At 36.3% G+C, this 24,648-nt stretch overlaps 1 protein-coding gene, 1 long non-coding RNA gene and 1 pseudogene across 3 annotated transcripts; 1 reads left to right on the top strand and 2 right to left on the bottom strand.

Annotated features, from left to right (window-relative positions):
- Positions 1–2,449: 2,449 nt before the first annotated feature.
- Positions 2,450–5,118, top strand: LOC130997649 (probable protein phosphatase 2C 38; annotated as a pseudogene).
- A 715-nt stretch (positions 5,119–5,833) lies between these two features.
- LOC130997669 (protein MODIFIER OF SNC1 11) lies at positions 5,834–8,806 on the bottom strand. Of its 2 annotated transcripts, none has more exons than XM_057923079.1 (6): positions 8,371–8,806; positions 7,796–7,876; positions 7,539–7,664; positions 7,327–7,381; positions 7,134–7,196; positions 5,834–7,000 (listed from the first exon to the last, which is right to left on the bottom strand). In XM_057923079.1, exons 1-5 carry the CDS (start codon positions 8,655–8,657, stop codon positions 7,158–7,160), a joined length of 588 nt encoding a protein of 195 aa, XP_057779062.1. In that variant the 5' UTR covers positions 8,658–8,806; the 3' UTR covers positions 5,834–7,000; positions 7,134–7,157. The 2 variants fall into 2 exon arrangements, with proteins under 2 accessions (XP_057779062.1, XP_057779063.1); XM_057923080.1 differs by having other exon boundaries at positions 7,330–7,381; positions 8,371–8,719.
- Positions 8,807–21,645: 12,839 nt separating this feature from the next.
- Positions 21,646–23,910, bottom strand: LOC130997688 (uncharacterized). The gene is made up of 5 exons (XR_009093150.1): positions 23,332–23,910; positions 22,676–22,839; positions 22,385–22,498; positions 22,014–22,261; positions 21,646–21,867 (listed from the first exon to the last, which is right to left on the bottom strand). It is a non-coding gene; the product is annotated as an uncharacterized LOC130997688 (long non-coding RNA).
- Between the last annotated feature and the right edge of the window lie 738 nt (positions 23,911–24,648).

Consider the following 24,648-nt stretch of genomic DNA (forward strand, 5'->3'; position numbering starts at 1 on the left):
ATACTCTATTCTATAATTGTCATTTATATAGTCCTTGGTCATTGATACCTTCTGAGTTACCAGAGTTGTTACCCCGACCGCATCGAAATATTCTTAGAAGATTTCTTTGCAGATAAGTTCAAGGTTTTCAGATAATCTTTATTGGTTCTTATTATGATTGGATCGACTTATCAGCTATCTTGGAAGAGTTTAATCAAGGGAGGAGTCTTGATTCTCACATCTATATAAGTCAAGTTTCACTTTGAAGAAGGGTTCGGTCACTTGTGCATTTATTCGAGCAGTTGGTGAGTGCAGCACGCTTCTTATTGTGAAGAACATCATAGCTTGGATTGTATGTTCTGGTAATTTCTTACTTTGCGTTTAATCTTATTGGTAGCAAAGTAGTTATTCAGTTTATCTCCTTTGTGAGTTGAAGTTTGTGTTGTAAGGGAGTAGGTGTGTTTGTCGGGGTTCACACTTAGAAAGTTAGTGTTATCTAGGTTTCGACGTTTTACTAGTGTTGAGGTTTTGAGAAATTATAGAGACATAGAAGATTGAGTCTTGTGTAAGTCATGCTGTAATTTAATTTCTCATAGTGAATCATTTTCCCTGGGCGAGGCCCCTCATACGTAGGTGTTCTATCACCGAACTGGGGTACCATATCGTGTGTTCGTATCTGGTGATTTTGGTTTTGTTTTCTGCTGTGTCAAGGTATCTCACTAAGTATCATCTCTGGTATCCGCGAGATTTTATGTGTATTTGGGCAGGAAGGAATTTCATAATAAATAAGCAACTTTTTAAACTCTCAATCCTCAATACATTATGTAGTATTCCCTCCATCCACGTAAGAGTTTTACTTACCTAATTTGATTTTGTCTACGAAAAAAAATTCACTTTACTTTATGAATTATTACATCTTATTTATCTATAAATTGTATTTTTGTTTTAACTTTTAACTAATAATATACATTTATTCTACTCACTACTCCTACAAATTGTACATTTATTTTACATTTCTACTTATAATAACTTTAACAATTTAATTAAAATTTGTATCCAACATACAATAAAACTCTTTTTCTTGGACAAATAATAGAGTAATTTTTCGTATTTTATATTTATAGTTATTCAAATGCCCAATATTTTTTTTTGGATCCATCCCTATACAAAATCCCTCAAATCATAATAATATTTTGTGATTTTTAATTTATAAAAAACGACGTGTTTCGTATTACTTTTTAGCAAATAAAATATTAAGGTATTATGAGTATATTACATACTCTAATCACATGTATATTTTCGCTGCCTTTCTTAGAATGACACTCTTGCATACATAACTCGAACATCATTATTTCATTTATAGTTGAATCATCATCTTGTTCACATGTTTCCACGTCATATTATATTTTGAATGCGCATATCTATGAATTTTGAGTGGTCTTATTTTGTTATTGTTAAGAATCTTAAGTCTTATTTGGGCGAATTTTGTCTTGAGGGAACAAACAGTTTATCTGGACTCTGTTTCAATGCATTAGTAAATACGCTTGTTTGTTATTAACATATTTTTATCACACATCTAATATTTCGAATAAATTTTACTCTAAAACATGCTGTTTATTCGAGAATTATTTTCTGTGAAGGGATGCAATCAATGCAACTGATATTTACATTTTTGGAGTTCCCTATAGGAATTATTTACCAAAGAAATTGTTTTAATTTGTGAATTGCAAGTAGATCCACAAATTTTTAATGCGTTGTACACAAAGAAACATTAGTGTGATGTTCAGCAAATAAAAAATCCAGATAAGTTATAGCCTTAATTTAACCTGTTTATTTTATCTCACTGCAAAGGTAAATTTTTGGATGTTACTGGATTGAGGGGAACCTTAATGGGAAAAGCTATATGGTAGAATCAAAATGAAGTCTTTGTTACATCGCTTCTTGAAATAATCATATGTATTCACCTCAAGACATATAACTTTACAAGAAAGATGCAAACACATTTTTTGTTTGATACAACCTTTTTATTATTTTTATATGCCATAAGATCCAGAAAAGGAATATCAAGTTTTTATTGTAATTGACATGTAAAGTTTTTTAAGTATAAAAACTGGATCCTTATCGATTAAATTATATAGTAATTGACATGTTTTTTGTTTTTTCTTTTTTCTTTTTGTTTTGGGGTGGGGTTTAAAATGCAAGTTTGACCAACTATGACTTGTTCTGCTCTTGAATGTGAGCCAAGTCCAAACAAGTACTCTAACGAGTATTTGATATCTAAATTATAAATCGTATTTAGTTCCAATATTGTTTAGGTTCATTATCTAAAAACTGAACTTGCTTTCATTTTTAATTTATTGGAAGATTTTGTAAAAATAGTGAATGTGAAAATTGAAGTGGGCTAAATAAAGTGTAATGTGTGTAAAAACTGAAATCCAAAGGGATGAGGACAAGTACCGATACCAACCCCTACAAAGAATTGAGAGAGAGGAGAGAGAGAACTATTAAACTACAATACTCCAAAAACAGATTGTCAGAAGGAAAAAAAACTGGTTCTTTGAATTGAAAACAAACAATCCCTTGAATTATTTGTATTTTTCTCCGTGTACTTTCACCATCCCTCCATAATAACAACAATCTGAGATCTCATTCTGACACCAATCTATCAAGATTTTCTCTCTGCCAACAAAATTCCAAGAAAGAGTTTCTTTTCTTTTTGTTATCCAATCTGCATCTCTCTCTGCGATCCAGGAACAAACTCTGTCACCATCAAACTCGTATGGGTTCTTCCAGCTAAGCTTGTAGTTGAAAGTTGGCACAGAAGCTATGGAAGGCCCCCATTTTCTTGACCCAGGTTCAAGGTATGAGAGAGAGAGCGCCACCCAATCCATATTCTCTGCACTTCTCAGCTAAAAGTAACTATTGCTTTATTGTCTCTGCACAGACAGTGTTTGAAGGGTAAATTCTGCCCATACCCTTTTGGTTTCCTTCAATTTCTATCTTGTTGCTTCTTGCATATTAATGGTGTCTACCCCTTGTAGGGCTGTTGGGTATAATACTTCTGCTATGCTTAATCTGAAGTTGGGGTTGGGATCCATGATCAACATGTTGTCTGCTGGCTGTTTTGGTTGAACTTGAACATCAACATGTGTATTTATATGTTTAGGGTTTTAAGTTCCTTGTTAGATCAATTGGACATGTAGCTTTTTATAGTTTGGAAAAGTGTTGTGGTGTATCAATTAGTTAATTGAATTATGGTGAAGCCTTGTTGGAGGCCATGTGTTGAGGGGGATGGGAGTGGGGGAGACGAGGGCGATCCGGCCGGTAGGGCTAACGGCCTCTGGTGGTACAAGGATCTCGGTCAACATGTTGCTGGTGACTTCTCAATGGCTGTGATTCAAGCCAACAATTTGTTGGAGGATCAGAGCCAGCTTGAATCAGGGCCATTGAGTTTGCTTGATTCGGGGCCGTGTGGTACTTTTGTCGGTGTTTATGATGGGCATGGAGGGCCGGAGACTTCCCGCTTTGTCAATCACACCTTGTTCACCTATCTAAAGAGTATGTTTCTCAACAAACTTGTTGCTTTCTTTGCATCTATAATTCCTTTGTGGCTGAAGAAGATTCACATAACTTCTATATTTGATTTCCTAAGTTGCTGCCTCTGTGTATATATATGTTAAGTAGCTGCTTCATTTACTTCACTAGTTTGCCATTACTCATGCTTTGTTGTCAATGGCGTGATACGCATACATCCAGTCTCGGACTCTGAATCTGTTTGGTAGTAATCCTTCTTAACTTCAGCTCGTTTCACAAGCTGTTGATGGCACGGTTCGTGTTCTTTCCTGTTACTAACATGGCAATGATCCTACCCCATTGAACTAGCTCCAAGGGAAGACCTTGCTAATGAAAGATGATGTATCAAGTATAAAGTGAACTGTCTTAGAGTCAAATACTTAAGTTATGAAGTTTAGCTAGAAAAACGACTGCCCAAGTGTATATTCAAGTAGTGTTGATTGGTGATTGTGTTGTTGGTTGCAGGATTTGCCTCTGATAGTGGAGAGGTATCTGCAGATGTGATTAGAAAGGCTTTCTTAGCGACCGAAGAGGAGTTTCTGTGTCTAGTAAGGCAACAATGGTCTACAAATCCGCAAATCGCTTCAGTGGGGACGTGCTGTTTGGTAGGGGTGATATGCAACGGGCTCCTTCATGTCGCCAACGCTGGAGACTCCCGAGCTGTCTTAGGCAGGGCAGATAAGAGCGGTAGAGGAGTCACCGCTGTTCAGTTATCCACAGAGCACAATGCTAGCCTCGAATCAGTTAGAAATGAGCTCCGGAGCTTGCATCCTGATGATCCACAGATTGTAGTTTCAAAGCACAAAGTTTGGCGCGTAAAGGGCATCATCCAGGTACCACCTCCTCTCAGTTCTTCGTCTTGTCAATGGCTTTCCCTCCAAAAAAATACCTGATGCTGCCAAGCAAGGCAAAGGCATGATGATATTGGAGTTCGTTTTATTGCAACAGGTATCAAGATCCATTGGCGACGCCTATCTCAAGAGGTCGGAGTTCAACAGAGAACCGCTCTTGGCCAAATTCAGGCTGCCTAGACCCTTCAGCAAGCCGATTCTCAGCCCAGAGCCGTCAATACTCGTGCACAGGCTCAACCCCGAGGATCAGTTTGTCATTTTTGCGTCAGATGGTTTGTGGGAGCACCTTAGCAACCAGGAGGCAGTTGATATCGTCACCAGCAATCCCCGTAAAGTAAGTCTCAATATCGAGTTTGAAGTAGTTTTTGAAGCACGGGACAAGCTTACCATGATGTTGTTGTTTTGTTGGGCAGGGCATAGCAAGGCGACTGGTTGAAGCCGCTCTTCGGAGAGCGGCCAAGAAGAGAGAGATGCGCTATGCAGACCTGAAGAAAATAGAACGAGGTGTGAGGAGGCATTTCCACGATGATATAACAGGTTGTCGTCGTTTTTATAGATCGTCAACCCTCTACCGCTAGATCAACTCCCGTTGTATCGATACGAGGGGCTGCTGGCGTTCCCTACCGTCCAAATTCTTCATGTACCTAGCTCTCTATCTTTCGTTTTGGAAACATAAATTAAAGATAAAGAGAATATATTGTTTTATTGAATCTCAGATGCCTCGTTTATTACTTCATTTGGGAGAATAACCATCAACGGATAACTCCTTCATATGTCTTATCTTCTTTACAAATACAGGTTTACAAAATGGCGCATAGTTGAAAGCTGCTTTGGTGTTGTTATTCCCATTAAAGGAACCCATAATCATCTTCTTCGGAATCTTATCTTAATCTTAATAATAATAATACTCCCTCCGTCCGTCAAAAGTGGATCACTTTTACTATATCGGGCATCCGCAAAGAGTATACCACTTTCCTTTTATAGAAATAGTCCCACCATCCACTTTAATCTTTTATCCTTACAAACACTTTTTATTTACAAAAAAATCACCATAAATTCAATATGAGTTTGAATGATTTCGAGTTAATTATCATAAATAACATGATATTTACATAAATTTGAAATTATTAACACCACTTTATGTTTTTGCGGTTGCAGCTTCTTTATAAAAAAAATTGCCATGCACGACCACAATAGCATCAATTAAACAAAATGATTTTATTAATACAATACTGGAGTTGCAAAAGGATAGAAAGACTGTTGCAGTTGCAATAATCTAAAAATCGTGTAGGAATAACAAATTCTAGTAAACTTTGTAGTAATTGACTCAGAATTTCCAGATTCAATGACAATCAAATCTGATTTTGCATTAGTGTAACGCATGCTCTACGTTCAATGGATTTTTGAGAGGCTGAAAAACATCCACAGCAGAATAGAAACAAATAGCATAAAAAAACTGGTAACTTCCCTCTGGCCGATCAACCAAACTATTACAAATTTTACCAAAGCATTCCATGCTAACTTGCATTGCTAATTAGGAATTTCTACCTACAAACAAAATAAACCTGGCTAGCATTGCAAGTAGATGCAGCAACTAATTCCTGCACATCAAAGAAGCCTAGCTGATTTGCCTGGCGTAGCCATAAGCAGTCGACAACCACAAACCACCTCCTGACCGGCATTTCATTTCAAAGGACGGGCCAACCATTTCGAAAACACCATATCATAAGAAAATAATTAACTACCATGCAAATCAAGAAAAAAACCTACCAAAATTATCAAACAAACTAGAAGATTTAAAACCACTTTGAAGAGATCTTACCAGTAAATCTATCAGATCACATACTTCAAGAATTTTCTGAAAAAAAAAAAAAAAAAACTGCACAAAATCCTAAACATATGCAATCATCTCAAAATAACTTCAAATGAAGAAAAGGGTGGTGATTTTAAACAGCTGTTGAGTAAACCAGCATTTAACCTTATCAAAAGTTGAAAATGATCTAAAAATCTCTAAACAGCAACTATTTGAAACTCAAATCATCATTCAAGACTTTATCAGACACTTCCACAGAAGCAAGCCACAGGTTGGCATATAGTAGATTACAGGCACAGTGACTTCAGGAGGTATATTATTGGATAACACATTATAACGAAACCTAACAGAAGACTTCTCATGCACCAACCAGACCACAAATTACGGGTACAAACTGTTGAACCAATATTTGTTAATCCAGTTCATACAAAAGTTATCATGAACATCAATGTTAGCAGTCGGTCAACAAGAAGCATGTAAGAATAAGAAAAAAGCAGCAACACATTACACAGAGCTACACACATCTTAAACAAGACTCTTAAAGACCTTTTTGATGCATTTAATTTTTGAAATGGTTGGCATGCCGATTCAGAAGCACTGATATAGAGGAGGTGGCTGTTGATTGTCGCAGGCATCACCAGGAAACCCACAACTAAAGAAGTCCAAATTACATAAAACAAAAATCGCTTGTAAATCACAGATGATTATGCAAACGGGTGTTCATGTCAGGTTGTCAGCAAGAGGGCAACAAGGGAGTTCAAGAAGTTACTCTAACCTAGCCATCCTGAAAAAGAGAATGATGCATCCAATTAGAAAAATGATTTAAATAATAAGTAAATGAGCTTTTAGGTCGACAGAATCTAATAGAAGAAAAAGGACAAGGTTTGAAAAAGATAAATTTCAGATGAATATCTTACTAGAGCTTATAGACCAAGGTTTATTTAGGTTCCTCCACCAGCCTTGCCAGATATTGCTGTCTTCTGAAATGTTAAGCGCACGAATGAGAAAAAGAACCAATAAATCTCATTACCACTACAACTTTCATAATAATAATTATTTTGATAAGAAACAAAGGCATCTAGTTCATATAAACATATACTTATAACTCACCACCTCAATATTCCCTTCTCCATTTGCCTTTGGACTAGACTGAGGCTGCGAAAATCTGCATTGTAGCAAAGCCCATCTCATCAAATTAATTCTTAAAAAAATTCAACCCTTTCAAGATTTTATAATGATTAGCACATTTTCAATATAACATTCAAAGTATCCCCTCCCCCAACATCATTATAAGGGGGGGAAAAAAAGTGTGCATTCTATACCTGAGTGCCCTAGCTTTCTTTTTATCTTCCTCTGCTGGATCCGTCACAGGAGTTGACCCAAACCTAGCAAGTCTAGCTTTTTTCTTAGCTTCCTCATCAGCTGATACAGATTTTGCAATCCCGAACCTAATGAACAATTGAAATGGGTGAGGAAAACTAATCCAAGAGAATAAAATCTCACTTAACATCACAGCAGCAGCAGCAGCAACAACAAAAAACACACACATAAGCACAAGGAGAGGAAATAAGGGCCAAACCTCTCTGCTCTAGCCTTCCTTTTCAGATCTTCTGATTGCTTTGTTGAATCCACTCCATCAGCAGCAGAAGCTGTACCAAACCTGTTTAAAAGCACATACTTAGAGAAACTGATCTCCAACGATATTCTGTGCGATAAACAGTAACACGATATATTTAAATAAAAGCGTACACTAATAATAATAACAATAATAGTTAACACCAAAAGAGCAGAATGGGATATATAGGAATAACCACCCCACCGTATTCGAAAACTGTACTGCAACACTCTGATTTAAAGCAAACTATAGATGCAAGTTGAAAGACTACAGGACCGACCCAGGTGGTTCTATAACTAAGTGTTCACGATATGCCTAATTTCAATCATTATGGTGGCAATCCATAAATGTTAATTAGGTAGCCGCAACCTCCCAGCACCTATTAACTTCATGAGGTGCCAATTTCTCGAATTCCATGTCAAAGCACCAAACATCTCAAAAATCACAAATGCCGAACCATAACCCTTACACTAACAACAACATACAGGTACGAAGTTAATTATAATACAAAACCTATTAGTGGAGACAAAAATATATACCTCTCTGCACGAGAATTGCGCTTCTCCTCTTCCGAAAGAGTTATCGGCATCCCGAACCGCTCCGCTCGCTTCATCTTCTTCTGAATATCTGTGGCCGCACCGCCTTCATCTACATCGCTGGTTTTCACAGCCGCTGCATCCGGTGTCCCTTTCGTTTCGACGCCTCCGCCGCTAGAAAGTTCTGAGAGTTGCTGAGCCGATGAGGCGTCCTCAGCGGGCGATGGCGCTAAATTGAGATCTGTAGTGGTTTTAGGGTTTTCGACTTTAGGTGCTGTCGTTGTTGCCATTAGGGAGAGAGAGAGAGATTGAAAATCCTGAAGTTGAAGTAAGGGGGCTCAAAAATGCCTAAATTGAGAGAGATTAGTAGTATATATTTGTTTGCAGCTGTAGCAACGTAAGTTCTTCCAATGGGCTTTGAGTTCCCAACTCTATCACTAAGTTGAGGCCCAAATCGGGGTCAGCTACATATTTTTGAGGCCTTGTTTGGACTTTGTCCACACGCTAAAGGAGGGTAATTATATTCATACCCCCATTTTACTCATTAAAGTCTCTAATTTAAAATAATAATAAATAATAATTATAAATTTATTATATTACCCTATAATTTATAATCGTAAATTAAATACCTTATAAATATATCGTTTCAGATCAGATTCCAAAGCACAGTTAATTCTCCCTACAAATGTATATCATTTTCATATAAAACTAAGGGGGTGTATTCGTTTAGGATTTTAATAGATTTCTGCAGACTTTTAAAATTTGGGTGTATTCGTTCAAAACTTTTAAAAGTCTATGAAAATCTAGAGGTATTCGTTCAAGACTTTTAAAATTCTATAAAAATCTAGAGATATTCGTTTCAGATTTTTACAAATCTATGAAAATCTAGAGGTATTTAAAAATCTATGGATTTTAAAATTGGACTGATTTTCATTGATTTCATTCAAAAAATACACATGAACAAATCCGACCTCCGACCACGAGAATTCAAAAGATTTCATATTTCAGCGTCGGCTGGGTTCCAGCGGTCGCGGCTCGAAGAAGCCAGCGATCGCTGGCACTCAGCAGTCGCTGGTAGGGCTGGGAATCGGGTCGGGATCGGGTACCCTACCCGAAAAAATCGGGTACCCGGTCCCGATTAAGACGAAAAACTGATACCCGATCCCGAACCCGAAAAAAAATCGGGTACCCTAATACCCGATTCGGGTACCCGGGTCGGGTATTCGGGTACCCTAATTACCCGGTACACATTGAATTGAGACATTGAGTAATTAAAAAAAAAGGAAGAAGAAGATAAGAAGAAGAGGAACTCGGAGGCGGCGCAGCTGGGAGTGGGGACGACTGGCGGCGCGTCTGCTGGGAGCTCGGAGGCGGCGCAGCTGCTGGGACGACGAAGGCGGCGAGGCTGGGTCGACGGGCTGCGGGCGGAACAGAGGGAGTTGGGCGCCTGGCTGACAGCGGACTGGGCGATGGTCGCGAGAGGACTGCGCCGCTGGATCGTGGCGGGCAGCGGGTGGGACGACGAAGGCCGGCGCCGGCGACGTTGGGTCGTCGAGCAAACGGAACAGAGGGATTGAGGGCTGGGCTGGGGCCTGGGGGTGCGGCGGGAGTCAGGACTCGGGAGAACAGGTGAGGGAGTAGGTAGGTTACAGACTTCACTCATTTGATTTGAAAATTGAAATTAAAGAATTAAAATTTAATTAAATAATTTAATATATATTTAATAAAAACCGGGTATTTCGGGTATACCCGATACCCGATCGGGTATACCCGATACCCGATTTTTCTCCACCTTAAATACCCGATCCCGAACCCGGTCCCTATTTTTTCGGGTATAGGGTACCCGATACCCGATTTTTTCGGGTCGGGTAATCGGGTACCCTATACCCGAACCCTATCTTCCCACCCCTAGTCGCTGGGCCCTCAATTTGGCTGTACCAAACCCTACAGATTTCACGTATTCTTTATAATATGCATATGTTGCTTCGTGTGTATCGAATTCAAGATCATCCCTAGGCTCTAAGTTCAAATTCACTAGCACAATACTGTTGCTCGCCTCCATTTTCTTTATCTCTAACGGAAAAAGCTATAATCAAATTTCTCTACGAACAGCGACAATAAATCTTAAGCTTCATAAATTAACATCAAATTCACCTACAATTAAAGTTTAACAGAAACGTAACTAAACCATTGAAAGAAAGCTCGAGGATTAGATACCCAAAAACAAATTCTCGAAATTTGGAACAAGAATTGTACCGTAAATTGGCAAAAAATGTTTTGCTTGCTTGCCAGCAGCTGGTGGAAGGTTCTGGGAGGAGCTACGTTTGATTGCATACAAATAAAGATTGATTTTTTTTATTATTTTTTTGGCAAAAATTGGTGAAAGTAATCGGATTTAATTTTTTTTGATGGAACGTGATTTGAATGAGTTGTTGGAGTGGACTTTAGCTAGCTAGCTTCTAAGCTTTATTTTGTGAAACCCAGCGATCGTTGGGTATTTATATTTCACTAAGCCTGCGGTCGCTGGAATCCAGCGATCGCTGGGAAATGCTCCAGCGCTCAATTAACTCCAACGAGCGCTGGGATGGTTGATTTCAAATCCGTAAAAATCACGTCAAATTCTTGTTAAAATCACTACAAAATCTATTTAGAATTCCAAAATACATGAAGAATCTGTGTGAAATCTGTAGATTTTTAAATTCTCTAAATTTTAAAAATCTATTAAAATCCTAAACGAATACACCCCTAAGTTGAATGTAGAAATTGCACACAGGCTAACCAAATATAAATGAAATTTGGAAGGGAATTTGGGAATTATTTGGAGAAAACTCTATTGAGATTGGAGGAAGGAACAATTATATGCGCTATAAGTCATCGTCTTTTTCTTCTTCTTTTCATTGATATATCGAGATTGAAACACAAACTAGGTTTATTTCAATAGAATCGAGTCTCTCTCTAATGAAATGATGTTTGCCTTGTTGCAATAAAATTGTATTAAATGCATTTACAAATTGGGCACGGTTGCATAGGAAAATAGTTGCGATACTTTTTTAATGTATTTAAGCAATTGTGCAGAAAAAAATGGCTACGGTTTTAGAGAAAAGGGAGATGCGAACTTTTTTAAATGAAATTACATGGGATAACATGATACTTTATTACTCCCTCCGTCCACTAATTCAAAGTCTACTTCTCTTTTTAGTCGGTTCACCAATTCAAGGCCTATCTATTTTTAGTAACTTTTTATTCATTTTTTAATTATGGGTCCCAATAAACAATATACTTTTTCTTCACTCAACTAATAAACAATACACTTTGTGGATCTCTTTCTCCACTCAACTAACAAACAATACACTTTGTAGGTCCCTCATTCCACTCAACTAATAAAAATACATTTTTTCTTAAAACCCGTGTTTTGCCTCTTAGGCCTTGAATTAGTGGATGAATGGAGTATATTTTTCATATTTTAAAAATAAATGGCTACGATGAGAAAAATATGGGTTTGAAATAGAATGATTTCAAGTGTTAAATTTAGAGGTTATGAATTAAATGATAAAATAGTAAATTTATAATTATTTATTATTATTATTATTATTATTATTATTATTATTAATGGAGGGCTATAGTGAATAAAAAGGGGGCTATGAATAGAATCACGCCAAAGGAAAGTCTTACTTCTCAAAATAAATAACTTAAATCGAATTAATTTTGTATAATGAATTTAAACATAAATTGAGTGCACGGCGGGTTAAGATTTTTGTCAAATAATATCCTTATATATGAGCCAATTTCATAGTCAATATTATAGTAGTAGCTTTACGGATTAAAGATGTTTAATTTTACTTGAATTTGATGACGAAGCCCATATTAATTGGTATGATATTTACCATAATAAATAAATTAAAAAAAAAAAAAAAAACAAGGTCATCTTTTGATAGAAGAAGACTCCATTACCATAACTTTAAGTTTGATTTTTTACGATGAAAAACAAACAAAACAAAACGAGCTTTTGATAGAAGAAACTCTCCATAAAATTTATGTTTTTCACATGGAGATCTTTCAATATAAAAAAAAAAACTCTACAGCCATATAATATAGACTGAACTACCGCCCTCGGAAAAAAAATTTGGGGACATTCAATATATTTTAAACATTTTTATAATAGTAATAATAACGAATAATGTTTTCATAGATAATATAGTTCTAATACATTAAAAATAATATAGCATAAAAAAGTTTCAATACATTACAAATAACCTAAGAATAAATACTTATTGAACTAGTTGTTTCTGTTTGAAAAAGTGATGATAATTGATTGCGACGTGTACTCATCGATTGAAAACGTTGCAATATCTTCTCGTTATCAATTGTTGAGAAAATATCATTTTTAATATACACGATCAAACTGTCATTCATCCACTCGTCCGGCATACGATTTCGCAAATCACTTTTGACAAGTTTCATTGCAGAAAATGCTCTCTCAACAGAAGCAATGACTACAGGTAAAACCAATGTCAACTCAATCATATGATAATTAAACCAATTGAAAAATTAAATGATTGTCACTTTTAATCATTTCTTGAGCAAAACTTTCCAAATCAGTGATTGTAGAAAAGCGAGGATGATGCCGCACAAATGCTATGAAATTACGGAGTTGTTGTGGAAGACATAAACAATCACCTGTTAAATATTTCACATTAATAAGATACTTTTAAATTATTGTAAAAAAAATATAAATAATCACTTGTCAAGAAGTCTTCAGGATACCAATTAGTAAAACATATGAGTTGATTAATGTCGAATTGAGAGAAAGAATTTCTCGAATCAAGACATGCCATGCACCTAAGTAGGCGGTGCTAGCTTCAGAAAAACAATTATCCATCTCTTGTATGATTAAATGAACAACCTAACATTGCAAGAATAAATAACAACTTATTGTTAAGACATGAAAAAATAATATAAATAAAATGAATTAAATATTTGAAATTAAAAGAAATACCTCAATAAAAATCTCCACACGGTAATAATGATCATTGGTGATGCTCTACCTTTTATAACCAGATCGTGTTATTGTGTCTTCCATATCAATCAAAGAAATAGCATTCACCTCACAAAATCTATTTACTTCATCACAAATTATTTCCCACCTAGTGTTTCTGAAGTCATGTAGTTGAGATTTCACTGCATCAATCAGAGTCATGACTTGCACAATATTTTGATCTCTTTTTTGTAAGGCAAATGACAACTTATTTGTGATTTCTAACAAATATTTCATCAAATGCATCGCTAACACAAACTCATAATTATTCATCTTTCCAACCAAACTTCTTGCAGTACTTCTAACCTCAGAGCTAGTGGTATCATCACGTATATTCTCCAACACTTGCTCAACTGAAGGCTACATAGCACATAAACGAAGCAAAGACAAATAATGTGAGCCCCATCGAGTATCTCCATGTCTTGCCAAACTAGTCTCCTGATTTTGGCCTTTTCCACTTATCCTTGCTTCATCATTAAGTTCTTTGACTAATCTCTTATGCTATAACATTCTTGCAAGATGCTCCAGTTGTATTCACTATCATGGAAACATAGCTTAAAAAGTCCTTCACAGCCATGATACTTTTAGCAACAACAACAACAATTAACTGAAGTTGATGTGAAAAATAATGAATGTACATAGCATAAGGATTTTCTTCCAGGCTTTCAACCCATTGAACTCATCTCTCATGTTTGAAGCTCCATCATATCCTTGACCCCTCAATTTTGATAGTGATAAACCATGTTTCACAAATAAGGCACTAAGAGCATCTTTAAGAGAATGTGAACAAGTGTCAACAACATGCACAATGCCAATAAATATTTCAATTACACATCTTTTATCATTCACATATCTTAAAACTACTCCAATTTGCTCTTTCAATGCTACGTCCCGAGCCTCATCAACCAACATGGTAAACACTTTATCACCAATATCATTAATTATAGCAAGTGTAACCTCTGAAGCACAAACACGTGTTAAATCTTTTTGAATTTGTGGAAAAATCATTTAATTATTACCAGGAGCATTTGAACCAAAAACTTTAGAAACAACATCATTATGATCACTATACCAATGAATCAACTCAAGAAAATTACCTCGATTTGAATAACTAGTTGACTCATCGTTTCCACGAAAATGCAATCCTTGCTTCAATAGAAAACGACTCACATCCAATGAAGCAGTCAAACGAGCGCAGTAAGCAACATCCAACTCACAAGCATTTGATCTAAACATATTTGTCACACTATGTATTTGATCTTTAAATGCTTCAATTTGTATTTTAGCATTATTGTGACAACTATATACATTTCCAACATGCTATGCAAATTTAATCAAAGCCTTATTCCAATTGGTAAATCATGTCTTGGTAAATGCATTTGCTCTATACCGGCTCACTTTATCATGTGGCTTGAAAAGATAACACCAAAAGTAAAAGCAAACATCTTTTGCAACTATATACTCTAACCACACAAACTTTTGATATCACACATCTTGAAAACTCCTTAATTAATTGTCGAATTCAGTCTTTGGATAGCTATGTCCAACTACTTGACAAGGCTCCATAGACCAATACTCTCGACATACTTGATCTCAAATAGCAATATCAAACTCCTCAATCAGTCAATTGGTTTCCTTAATCCCGGATCACGAACATATACATCAAAATTTGTTTCATTTTGTACATTCTATCCAACTTCTACATTTGCTCCAATAACATGTGCTATGATGCACGGATTCTTCAAAAATTAGCATGTACGGCGAATCGGATTCTTTTAGGGTGCGATTCTCTCGGATTCGCACCCGATTCGCCACGTGGCATATCTTTTAAAATAATTTATAAAAATAAATCGGATTCGCAAATTCAATAGGCGAAATTCACGTATCTCGTGCACGGAAGGCCTACACAAGGTTATTTTGATAATTTTATTTTCAGTTATGTCTTATATATTGGACTAATAATATTTGAATCGTTATATTGTTGCTCAATTAACTTATATAATTGAAAATGCTTAACTTTTGGGTAAAATAAAATATAAATTACATATAATTAATTTAAGAAAATTTAAATTGTATATATTTTATAAGCATTATATATCATAAAATTTTAATAATTAGATGTATCCTTGCCGAACCAGGGGGCTTAGCCCACTGGCCACCGGGTCCTCACTTAAGTGAAGTGACCCGGGTTCGATCCCTCTTGGGAGCGAAATGGGGATTGGAGATATAAGGTGGATTTTGGTGAATGGAGAGATAAGGTGGTTCTTGGAGTGGATGAGGAACTAACTACTAACATCTAACATGACTTTGCCCGATCAAAAAAAAAAAAAGATGTATCCTTGCCGAATCGCACCCTATAATTTTTAAAAACTCGTATCCCCGTACTTGTATCGTATCGCCCCCGCATCCGCACCTCCGTACCTATGCAACATAGAACATGTGTAACTGATCCACATGAAGATTCACCTCTACGTTTTTTAGAAGAAGAAAAAAAACGTTCCATTACCTATAAAAATAAATGAATCCAAATTAATAAATTAATTGAGAGGTTGAATTTAATAGATAAGTCAATAATACTCCCTCCGTCCCAGCTTTTAGTATCCAACTTTCCTTTTTTGGTTGTCCCACATTTTGGTATTCATTTCTATTTTTAGTAAAAGTAGGTGGGACCCTTACTCTACTTTAATTATTTTAACTCTCACATAAAATATGGGACCCTTATTCAACTCACAACACACCAATCACTTTATTAAAACCCGTGCCGCTCTCAACTGGATACAAAAAGCCGGGACGAAGGGAGTACTCAATTAGCAAACTAATACCTAATTTCAATTAACGGTGTCTGACTTTGCATGGTATATAATATAATGCGCATCTTTTAATTAAAACAAATGGAATGGGATAACCCAAATTCGTCCATTTTCATAGATTACCCAATTCGTCCAAAAATCAATATTTAAACTCAAATGGAATGGGATACAATTTCAAACTCAATTCTACCCAAATTCAAAACCCAATTCTACCTACTAATTCATATTCGCAAACCACATTTCTACTATACTAATTCCTAGTACTATTCTACCTCTCGGTCTCGACCGGGATACAAATGGAACACTGGAATGGGATGAGGCGCAACGACCGACGGTGGTGGCGCAAGGCTGGCGCGGCGAGCCGGCAGCAACTGTTTAACTTTCAGCAGGGGTTGCGACGCAAGGGTTTGATGTTTAAAACCTTTTAATTTTGTTATATATATATATATATATATATATATATATATATTAAAATTTTAAAAAAAATCAAAATTTGGGGGGAGGGCTCTAGCCCCCTCTGGCTTCGTCCCTGTCGACGGGCACATTCTATAGCAAATTGAAAAACACTCACACAAACTCAAACAGAAATTACAATATTTTTCAAGTGAAGATGAGCTATTATTTATTGTTTCTCGCATCTTAAATAAAAAGGTAACGTCATTTTATGTTTAAAATGTAATTAAAGAAGTGTTAAGTTGGTTATTGTTTTGTTTGATCCTATGATATTTATTGTTCATTTTCAAAAAAAAAAATTGGAGGAATATAGCATGTTTGAATCTCTAAATTATCAATCATTATTCTTATTATGTTGTTCGAGCTATGTTTTAGGGAATAAATTAGCATGTTACATTATTTATATTTGAGTGCCAAAAACGAGTGAATTATTAGCATGTTATAGCATACTTTATGATTTAAAGGTATGTTTTAAGGAATATATGTGAATAAGAGCACATTCTAGCATGTTTTAAAGAATTAATTAGTAATTATTACTTAAATTTTAGTAATATACATAAATTCCTTATAATTCATGTTAAAACGCATGAAAATCAAGTGACCTCCCGGACAAGTGTCCCTGAAAATGTGCTCGACCATATGTCATTACAGATTCTGTAATACACAATCGGACACATTTTCTCGGACATTTTCCCAGGCGGTCAGATGATTTTCGTGCATAATAACATGTTATCTGTTGTATTTTCACATTTAATTCCCTTTACATCATATATTTATTTATTTCTTTATTATTTTTCTGTAGATGAATCAATATGCGAGATACTTTACGATTAATTATGGAGGTGCCTTCAATGGTTATGACTACATCGACGTCTCTTCTATGGGTTTGCATATTTTCGGAGACACTATGGCGATTACGTTGTATATGATAAATCACCTGATGTAGGAGAATTCATTAAATACTAGTTACAACCTCTACTATTTGACGACGAATTTAAATGGTAGGGTTGTGAGTAAAAATTTTATTGTTAGAGTTATTTTAACTCTATTGTTCGAATTAATTAATTTCATGAATTAATGCTTTTTTTGTTTTATCTTCTTCATTAATTATCAAATAAGAGAATTAATATAACATCACTTATATTTCGGTTTACTTGATTTCAAAGGGAATTTATTTTTGACTTTGTCAAAATTAAATTTGATTTTGATTTCATCAAAATCAATCTTCCAATTGCCGAAAACTACATCAAGGACATAACATCAAATATAGAAGAATGCAAGAAGTGAAGAGTAATTACAGATGCTTGGAAGAGAAGTGAAGATCGGTGGTGCAACAAGCTGAACAAATGTCAAGACTTTGTCTTCCATGATTTTAGGGAATGTTGTTATACATGTGTAACCAATCCCTAAACTTGGGGAGCAAGAGCTCAACCTTAGCCACGTTCAAAATCCTAGATTGTCAGCCAAGTTTGCGTGCCCTACAAGCTTAGATTCACATCTATAAATAGGGGCAAAGTTTCATGCATTCGGTACCAGTTCTACAAGTTAAAAAATATACTACATATTGAAGTGTAGGAAAGTCGAAACTATTATTTGAACATCAACCACGACGTCTAGTACAAACACAACTTGAGTGGGAGACTCGATTGTTAGGACTAGTGTTAGGTTGATTGTTGTTCTAGTATAGCTTCATTCAAGTCTAGTTGTTGCTAGCATTTAGTTGATAGGAATAGAAGAGATTTTTTTTTTCCAACTTCTGTTCAATTAGAGGGATTCTAATTGAATGGTTCATGTATCTTAATTGTAAAAGAGATTTTTATAGTGAACATATAACTGCAATTAATTAACATTGCAGTATAAATATTATCCATTGTGCGTACTTTACATTTTCGCTGCTTAATGCTTTTCCATAGATTGTTGTGTAAATTATTTGAACATTCTACTCAATAATTTTGTACTTGTGAGAGCAACAAAACTTTCACTTATTAGTGATGACAATTATTTGGTTCAGTTGTTCGAGATCCAACCACGTTTTTTCAAGATTTTTATTGTTTAAGACGAGGCATGTGGAGGAGTGTATGTTCATACGTTTGATTTCCCTCAATCTTCAGCATATGGAGGTGAATCTGACACACAATTCCAACATGGGGATGTGTTGGAAGCAATCCAACAATATGCTTATTTGGACATCTCAATTGGAGATTCACCCGCACAAGAAATCGTGAACCTTCGGTCACTTAGGGTAATCATCAGTCAACGGATTGGCCTTCATAGGATAACCCAAATTCCAACGTTTACGATCAACAAGCAAATGAGCATATTTGGGGTCCATGGGATAATCAAAATACAAACGTGCCTCGGTTTGTGGAGAGTGATGATGAAGAATATGTTCCATCGTTTGAAGCCGAGACTGATGCAAGCGTCTCTGAAGACTTGTCGGAGCTAGAGAACTTGAGAAGAACGGGGGTTGAATATGCAGGTTAGGTGAATTTGCAGATCGATGACGATGACGATGAACAGTTGCCTGGACTAGATCAACTAACTAATTGGTTAGTTCCAGTTATCCCGTTGGACGCTACAATGTCACTTGTGAATATTGAAAATTATCAGATGAGAGCGACAGAGCTGTCAAAGAATTCTTATTTTAACAGCAAAGATGAACTGATCGTTGCAGTCGGTCTGTGGGACATGAAGTAGGGCAAGGAATCTTCCATTACCAAATCAGACCACATGCATATTTACCTCAAATGTAGGCATTCAGATAAGTGCCCCTTCAAGCTCAATGCATCGTCTCAAGATGGATCTATTTGGGGTGTGTATAAGTTTACCAATGAGCACTCATGCAACCGTGATCTAAGGCGCGTAATGCGAATAAAGGCCAACGCAAAAGTCGTTGCAACATATTTAGCACATAAAATACATGATGATTGTGAGATCTTGAAGTCGAAGTCCATCCAGGCGAAGCTGCAACGTGAGTTCGGTGTACAAATCAAGTACGATGTGGCATTGCGTGCTCGAAATCGGGCAATTGAGATGGTATATGGTCGACATGATCAATCCTTCGAGATGCTGCCTAAGTATTTATACATGCTGAGACAATCCAATCCCGATTCGTTGGTTGAGTGGGAAGTTGACCCTGATGGCCGATTTTGACACTTATTTGTTGCTCTTGGAGCTGTTGTTGGTTGTTTCATGTTTAACTTACGGTCAGTGATTGTAGTCGACGACACACACTTGAAGGGCAAGAATAATGGTATTCTGTTTATTGCAGTGGCCAAGGATGACAAAGAGAGTGTATTCCCACTGGTGTATGGTGTTGGCCCGAAAGAAAATGATGAATCGTGGATGTATTTCATGTCGCACATCCGACGAGTTTATGGGCAGGCTAATCCACTCTTGATTGTCTCTGATCAACACATTTCTATTACCAATGCTATCAGAATTGAGTTACCAAACGCCACCCATGGCCTATGCTACTACCATTTGCAAAATAACATTAAGCATTACGGTAACAGTGAAAAAATAAATTTAAAATAACTGATTACTTGTCCCTCAAATAGATCTTGTAAACCGTGAAGCAGAGGCTTATACCTAAAAGTCCATCTCAGAAATCTAGGGTGCGCTGTCGGATCACCACTAGATGTTGCCACCATCTGTCCGAAGTCTGGGACGCGCTCCATTGCCCAAACAAATAAAGCCCACGAGGGACCGTAGAAGTGATACTTCTGGCTGCTTCCTACATTTGTCGTATAATGCCGTAAGATTTGATATGAATACGGGCCCCAGAGGAATCTATCAAATGCCTCCAAATCCTCAACCAGCACCCAAACCCACGGCTCTACACGCATATTCGACCAAAAAATAAAGGTGTGAGCCACACACACGAGCACGGCACGAAGGTGCATGCTCCCATCATCGTCACATACTCGACGATTCAAATCGTACACGCGTTTAATGAGCTCGTGTACGGTCAAATTTTGCCCATCGAAAAATCTTCTGTAGGCCTCCACACGTCCGCAGTCGTGCTGTAATGTGGGATCAACGTCGATGCACCGAAATTGAGCCTAATGACTATTGCGTAGTCTCCGGTGGAAAAGCAGACTTGTGCTCCGCACAGAAAGAATCACATCTCATCATCTACTGACTCAATCTGCCTCGATAAAATCTAGTGCAAACCCTATTGCTCTTCATGCCGGATCTCCAATCAGTGAAATAACCAAAACATGACGCTCTAAACCTTTCCAGTAAATGTTCATTGCCGATGATCGTTAAAGTGTGCATCAGCTTCGGAAAAGCATTTTTCTTATAGTACGTGTTGACGATCACATCCTGATTAATTGTCACGGGATGAAGATATGAGACATCCGCCTATTCATTTACGAAATAAAATTTATATTAAATTCAGTAAAATAGTAATAATTACTATAAAGATACAAATATATAAAATATGTGATTTTATGCGGATATAAAATCTGACCGGCCGGTAAAGTGCTCGAAAAAATGTGTCTGTCCGGTAAATTATTTACTAGAGGACACATTTTTCCGGGCACTTTACCGGCCGGTTAGATGTTATATCTGCATAAAATCAAGTTTTATACACAATCTCAAACTTAAAAGTTACAAAAAATAAATTCTACACTACAAGAAAAATGCTGACTACACAATCTCAAACTTAAAAGTTACAAAAAATAAATTCTACACAATCTCAAATCGGTTTCTATCAGCTCAAACTACCGGTGTCGTAGGTGTCCAAAAAATGGCACTAATAGAAACCGGTTAAAAACCAGTGTCGTAGGTATGTAAGACACCGGTTTTTAACCGGTTTCTATTAGCGCCATTTTTAACTGTGTCTTTTATGCTAATAGACACCGCTACAAAATAACGTTGATAGAAACCGGTTAAATATTTGAGGAATAAAAAAAATTTTAAATATATTTTGCAGCCCCTACAAAAGCAATTTTTTAATTAAAATAATCAAAATAATAAACAAAAATATCAAATTACAAAATCAATTATCAACAACATTCATTACAATCATCTAGAATGTCTTGCACTAAGTTTCAACTATGAATTTAAAAAAATTTCAAAATCTAATATAACAAGTTTCAAAATCAAGTTCCACATATGCAATGTTCTTCAAGCTTCAACAATTAAATACGGCTTTTTTCCACTTTGTTTCCAAGCTACCATTGATCATATTGCCTGCAACAAAATTTTCAAGATAAAAGAAAGAAAACATAAGATTAAGCAACTACACACATATATGCCAAAATTATGCTATGATTACACATTACATTAAATGCATAAAATTAAACAAAATATAGTTCTATTAGAATAGAGAAACTTACTGTTAGCACAAGAAGAAATGCAGTCCAGTCCCAACACCAAATGTTGCACCAATAAAATCAGTCTAAAAAATAATGATCAAGCCTTAATTAAGGATTAGCATAGAACTACCATGCATAAAACAATACCATAGAAAATAGGATATGGACAGAGATTGTACATCACGGAAAGGTACAAACTGGACAATGTCACGTGATGCAACCCGCCCAGATGAACTTTCGAGTCTCTCACCTTTGTTTGCATCCAATATCTGATAAAGGAATGGAAAATTATTATTGGATAAGTGTGGGAAATGGATAGAAGATATTGGTAACATCGGTTAAGGGAATATTCCAATCAAATAAAATTTCATACAAAGAGAGAGGCATATTACCTCCATTTCTTTAAAGTCAGCTCCCCCGACCCCAACAATAAGTATTGACAATGGCATATCAGATGCCATAACGAAGGCATCCTTTGTTTCCTGTAGGTCTGTTATCACTCCATCCTAAATTTATTTAGCATCACAAAGGAATTAGTGAAATATGAGGATATAATAAGATTTAATTACGCAATCAGGAAGAAAATAACACATTTGATTCTAAAAATTGCAAACTTCAATCAGGTTCTCTATGATATAGCATATTATCAAGTATACTAGAAGTCCAGACTATAGAGAATATACCGTGATAATCAACAAAACGAAATACTTTCTTTCATTTCTTGCAACAGATCCACTAGCTATCTGTGCAGCCTGTGTAACTACATGGCCGAACAATGTTGGTCCTGCTAATGAAACATTAGAAAGGCACTTGAATATGCCATCATAATTCCATGGATTCCTTCAACCTGGAAGGAAACAGAAATGCTTAACAATGACCATGAGTTAAGAATAAAATGGAACTATACTTAACCAGTAAGTCAATAAGTCCCAGGTTCACCTCACAATAGTTACTGCTGCCATTTAAGTTAAAGCAATGGGATACAAGACCATCAATTGGCCGGGCCCCAAACCCCCAAGCAGGAAACTTTTTATCATAATTGTAGAACATGAATAAAAACTCATATAAATGTTCCCCATAATAATGCAACAATCATGGTAAGAACATGAATAAAAACTCATATAAATTCGAAATGAAGGTGAATAGAGTAGAAAGTTTACACCCATAGAAGCCCCTACCCTCAATGCTACGGTTCTTTCATCAGTTAAGAAACTCAACAATTTGAACATCTTAGTTACAAGCAAAGAATTATACTCGGATGAAACAAGATTGTAGTGCAACATAAAACTGATTTTCTGCTTGTAATTAATAATGAAATTAAGCTACACATAAAACTAACCTCAAGGAGCAGCGACCAAAGAAAGCCTCACAGCAGCGGCTAAGTCAAGAGCATACCGGAAGAGTCCTGCCCTTCGATTTCAGCAGCTACTTTTGCTCCTGCCTCGTCTAATATGTTAGCAATTACAACATTCGCCGTCTGGTGTACAGCAAGGTAAACCAGAGTAAGCTAGGGCGACCGAACAAAGGCTCAGAGCAGCGGTGGCGGCGACCGGAGAAAGCTTCAGAGCAACGGCATTTCTGGAGTACAGCAGCAGCTCAAAGCAGCAGCGAAGCACGACGCTAGGGGGATCGGACAAAGGCTCAGAGCAGCGTCGATTTTCGTTGCTTGCTGACCGGTGGAGATTGGGGCGGCGGCGGCGGCAGGGACACCTACGATTTTAAGATTCGAGGGAGGCGGTAGATAATGTGGTTCGTGGCTGCGTTGATTGTTGAGATGACGACGGCGGCGGAAGGAACGAGTGGCGTTGGTCGGCGTGAATTGGCGCAGGAGAGATCGATGTGTTTAGGGCTGAAACTTGGGAAGAAGATGGTAGGCGGTAGAAAGGGGTTTAGGGCTAACGACGTGTTTGAACTTTGAACTTAGACATTGGATTTATTCTTCTTTTTTTTTTTTAATTCTGAAAAAGCCTTTAAAACCGGTTTAAAAACGGTTTAATATGTTAAATTAAAACCGGTGTCGTAATATAACTACGACACCACAGAAAAGAAACCGGTAGTAAATAATCGGTTTCTATTAGCGCACTTTTTTTAAAAAGAAACCGGTTATACCTACAAAACCGGTTTTAAGAGCTATGAAACCGGTTTTGAGCAAAAACCGGTTTCTATTCACGGGTTTCTATTAAAGTTTTTGTTGTAGTGCTATTTAACATACGCAAACTATATCAAGAACACAAACTAACATCTCATCTATTATTAACTCAAAATGCATAATTTGATTTTTGGGCCAGTCACATATTATCTTCCCATAAAACGTTGTTTTATACACACATACAAAAGTTAAATATCTAATGTCATCACAACCACATATAATTTCATAACAATACGAACATGTGTAATTCTCCAAGCAATACTAATTCAATAATTAAACAATATAATTAAAAAAAGAAAAATATGTGAAGAAGATGATGATGAAGATGCCATGAATTTTTCTCGATTTAGTTTGTTTCTCGCGTGAATGATGCATGAAGTTCTTCCTTCTTCTCTCTCTCGCCGTTAAATTACTTCAAATTTCGTCCACGCTCAATGTCTTGAAGATGTGAATATTTCAAATGATAAATAGAGCCGATAGGTATTTAGTCTTCGATAGTAAAGGAAT

This window comes from Salvia miltiorrhiza, chromosome 8 (assembly GCF_028751815.1).
Source record: "Salvia miltiorrhiza cultivar Shanhuang (shh) chromosome 8, IMPLAD_Smil_shh, whole genome shotgun sequence".
Classification (NCBI taxonomy): Eukaryota; Viridiplantae; Streptophyta; class Magnoliopsida; order Lamiales; family Lamiaceae; genus Salvia; species Salvia miltiorrhiza.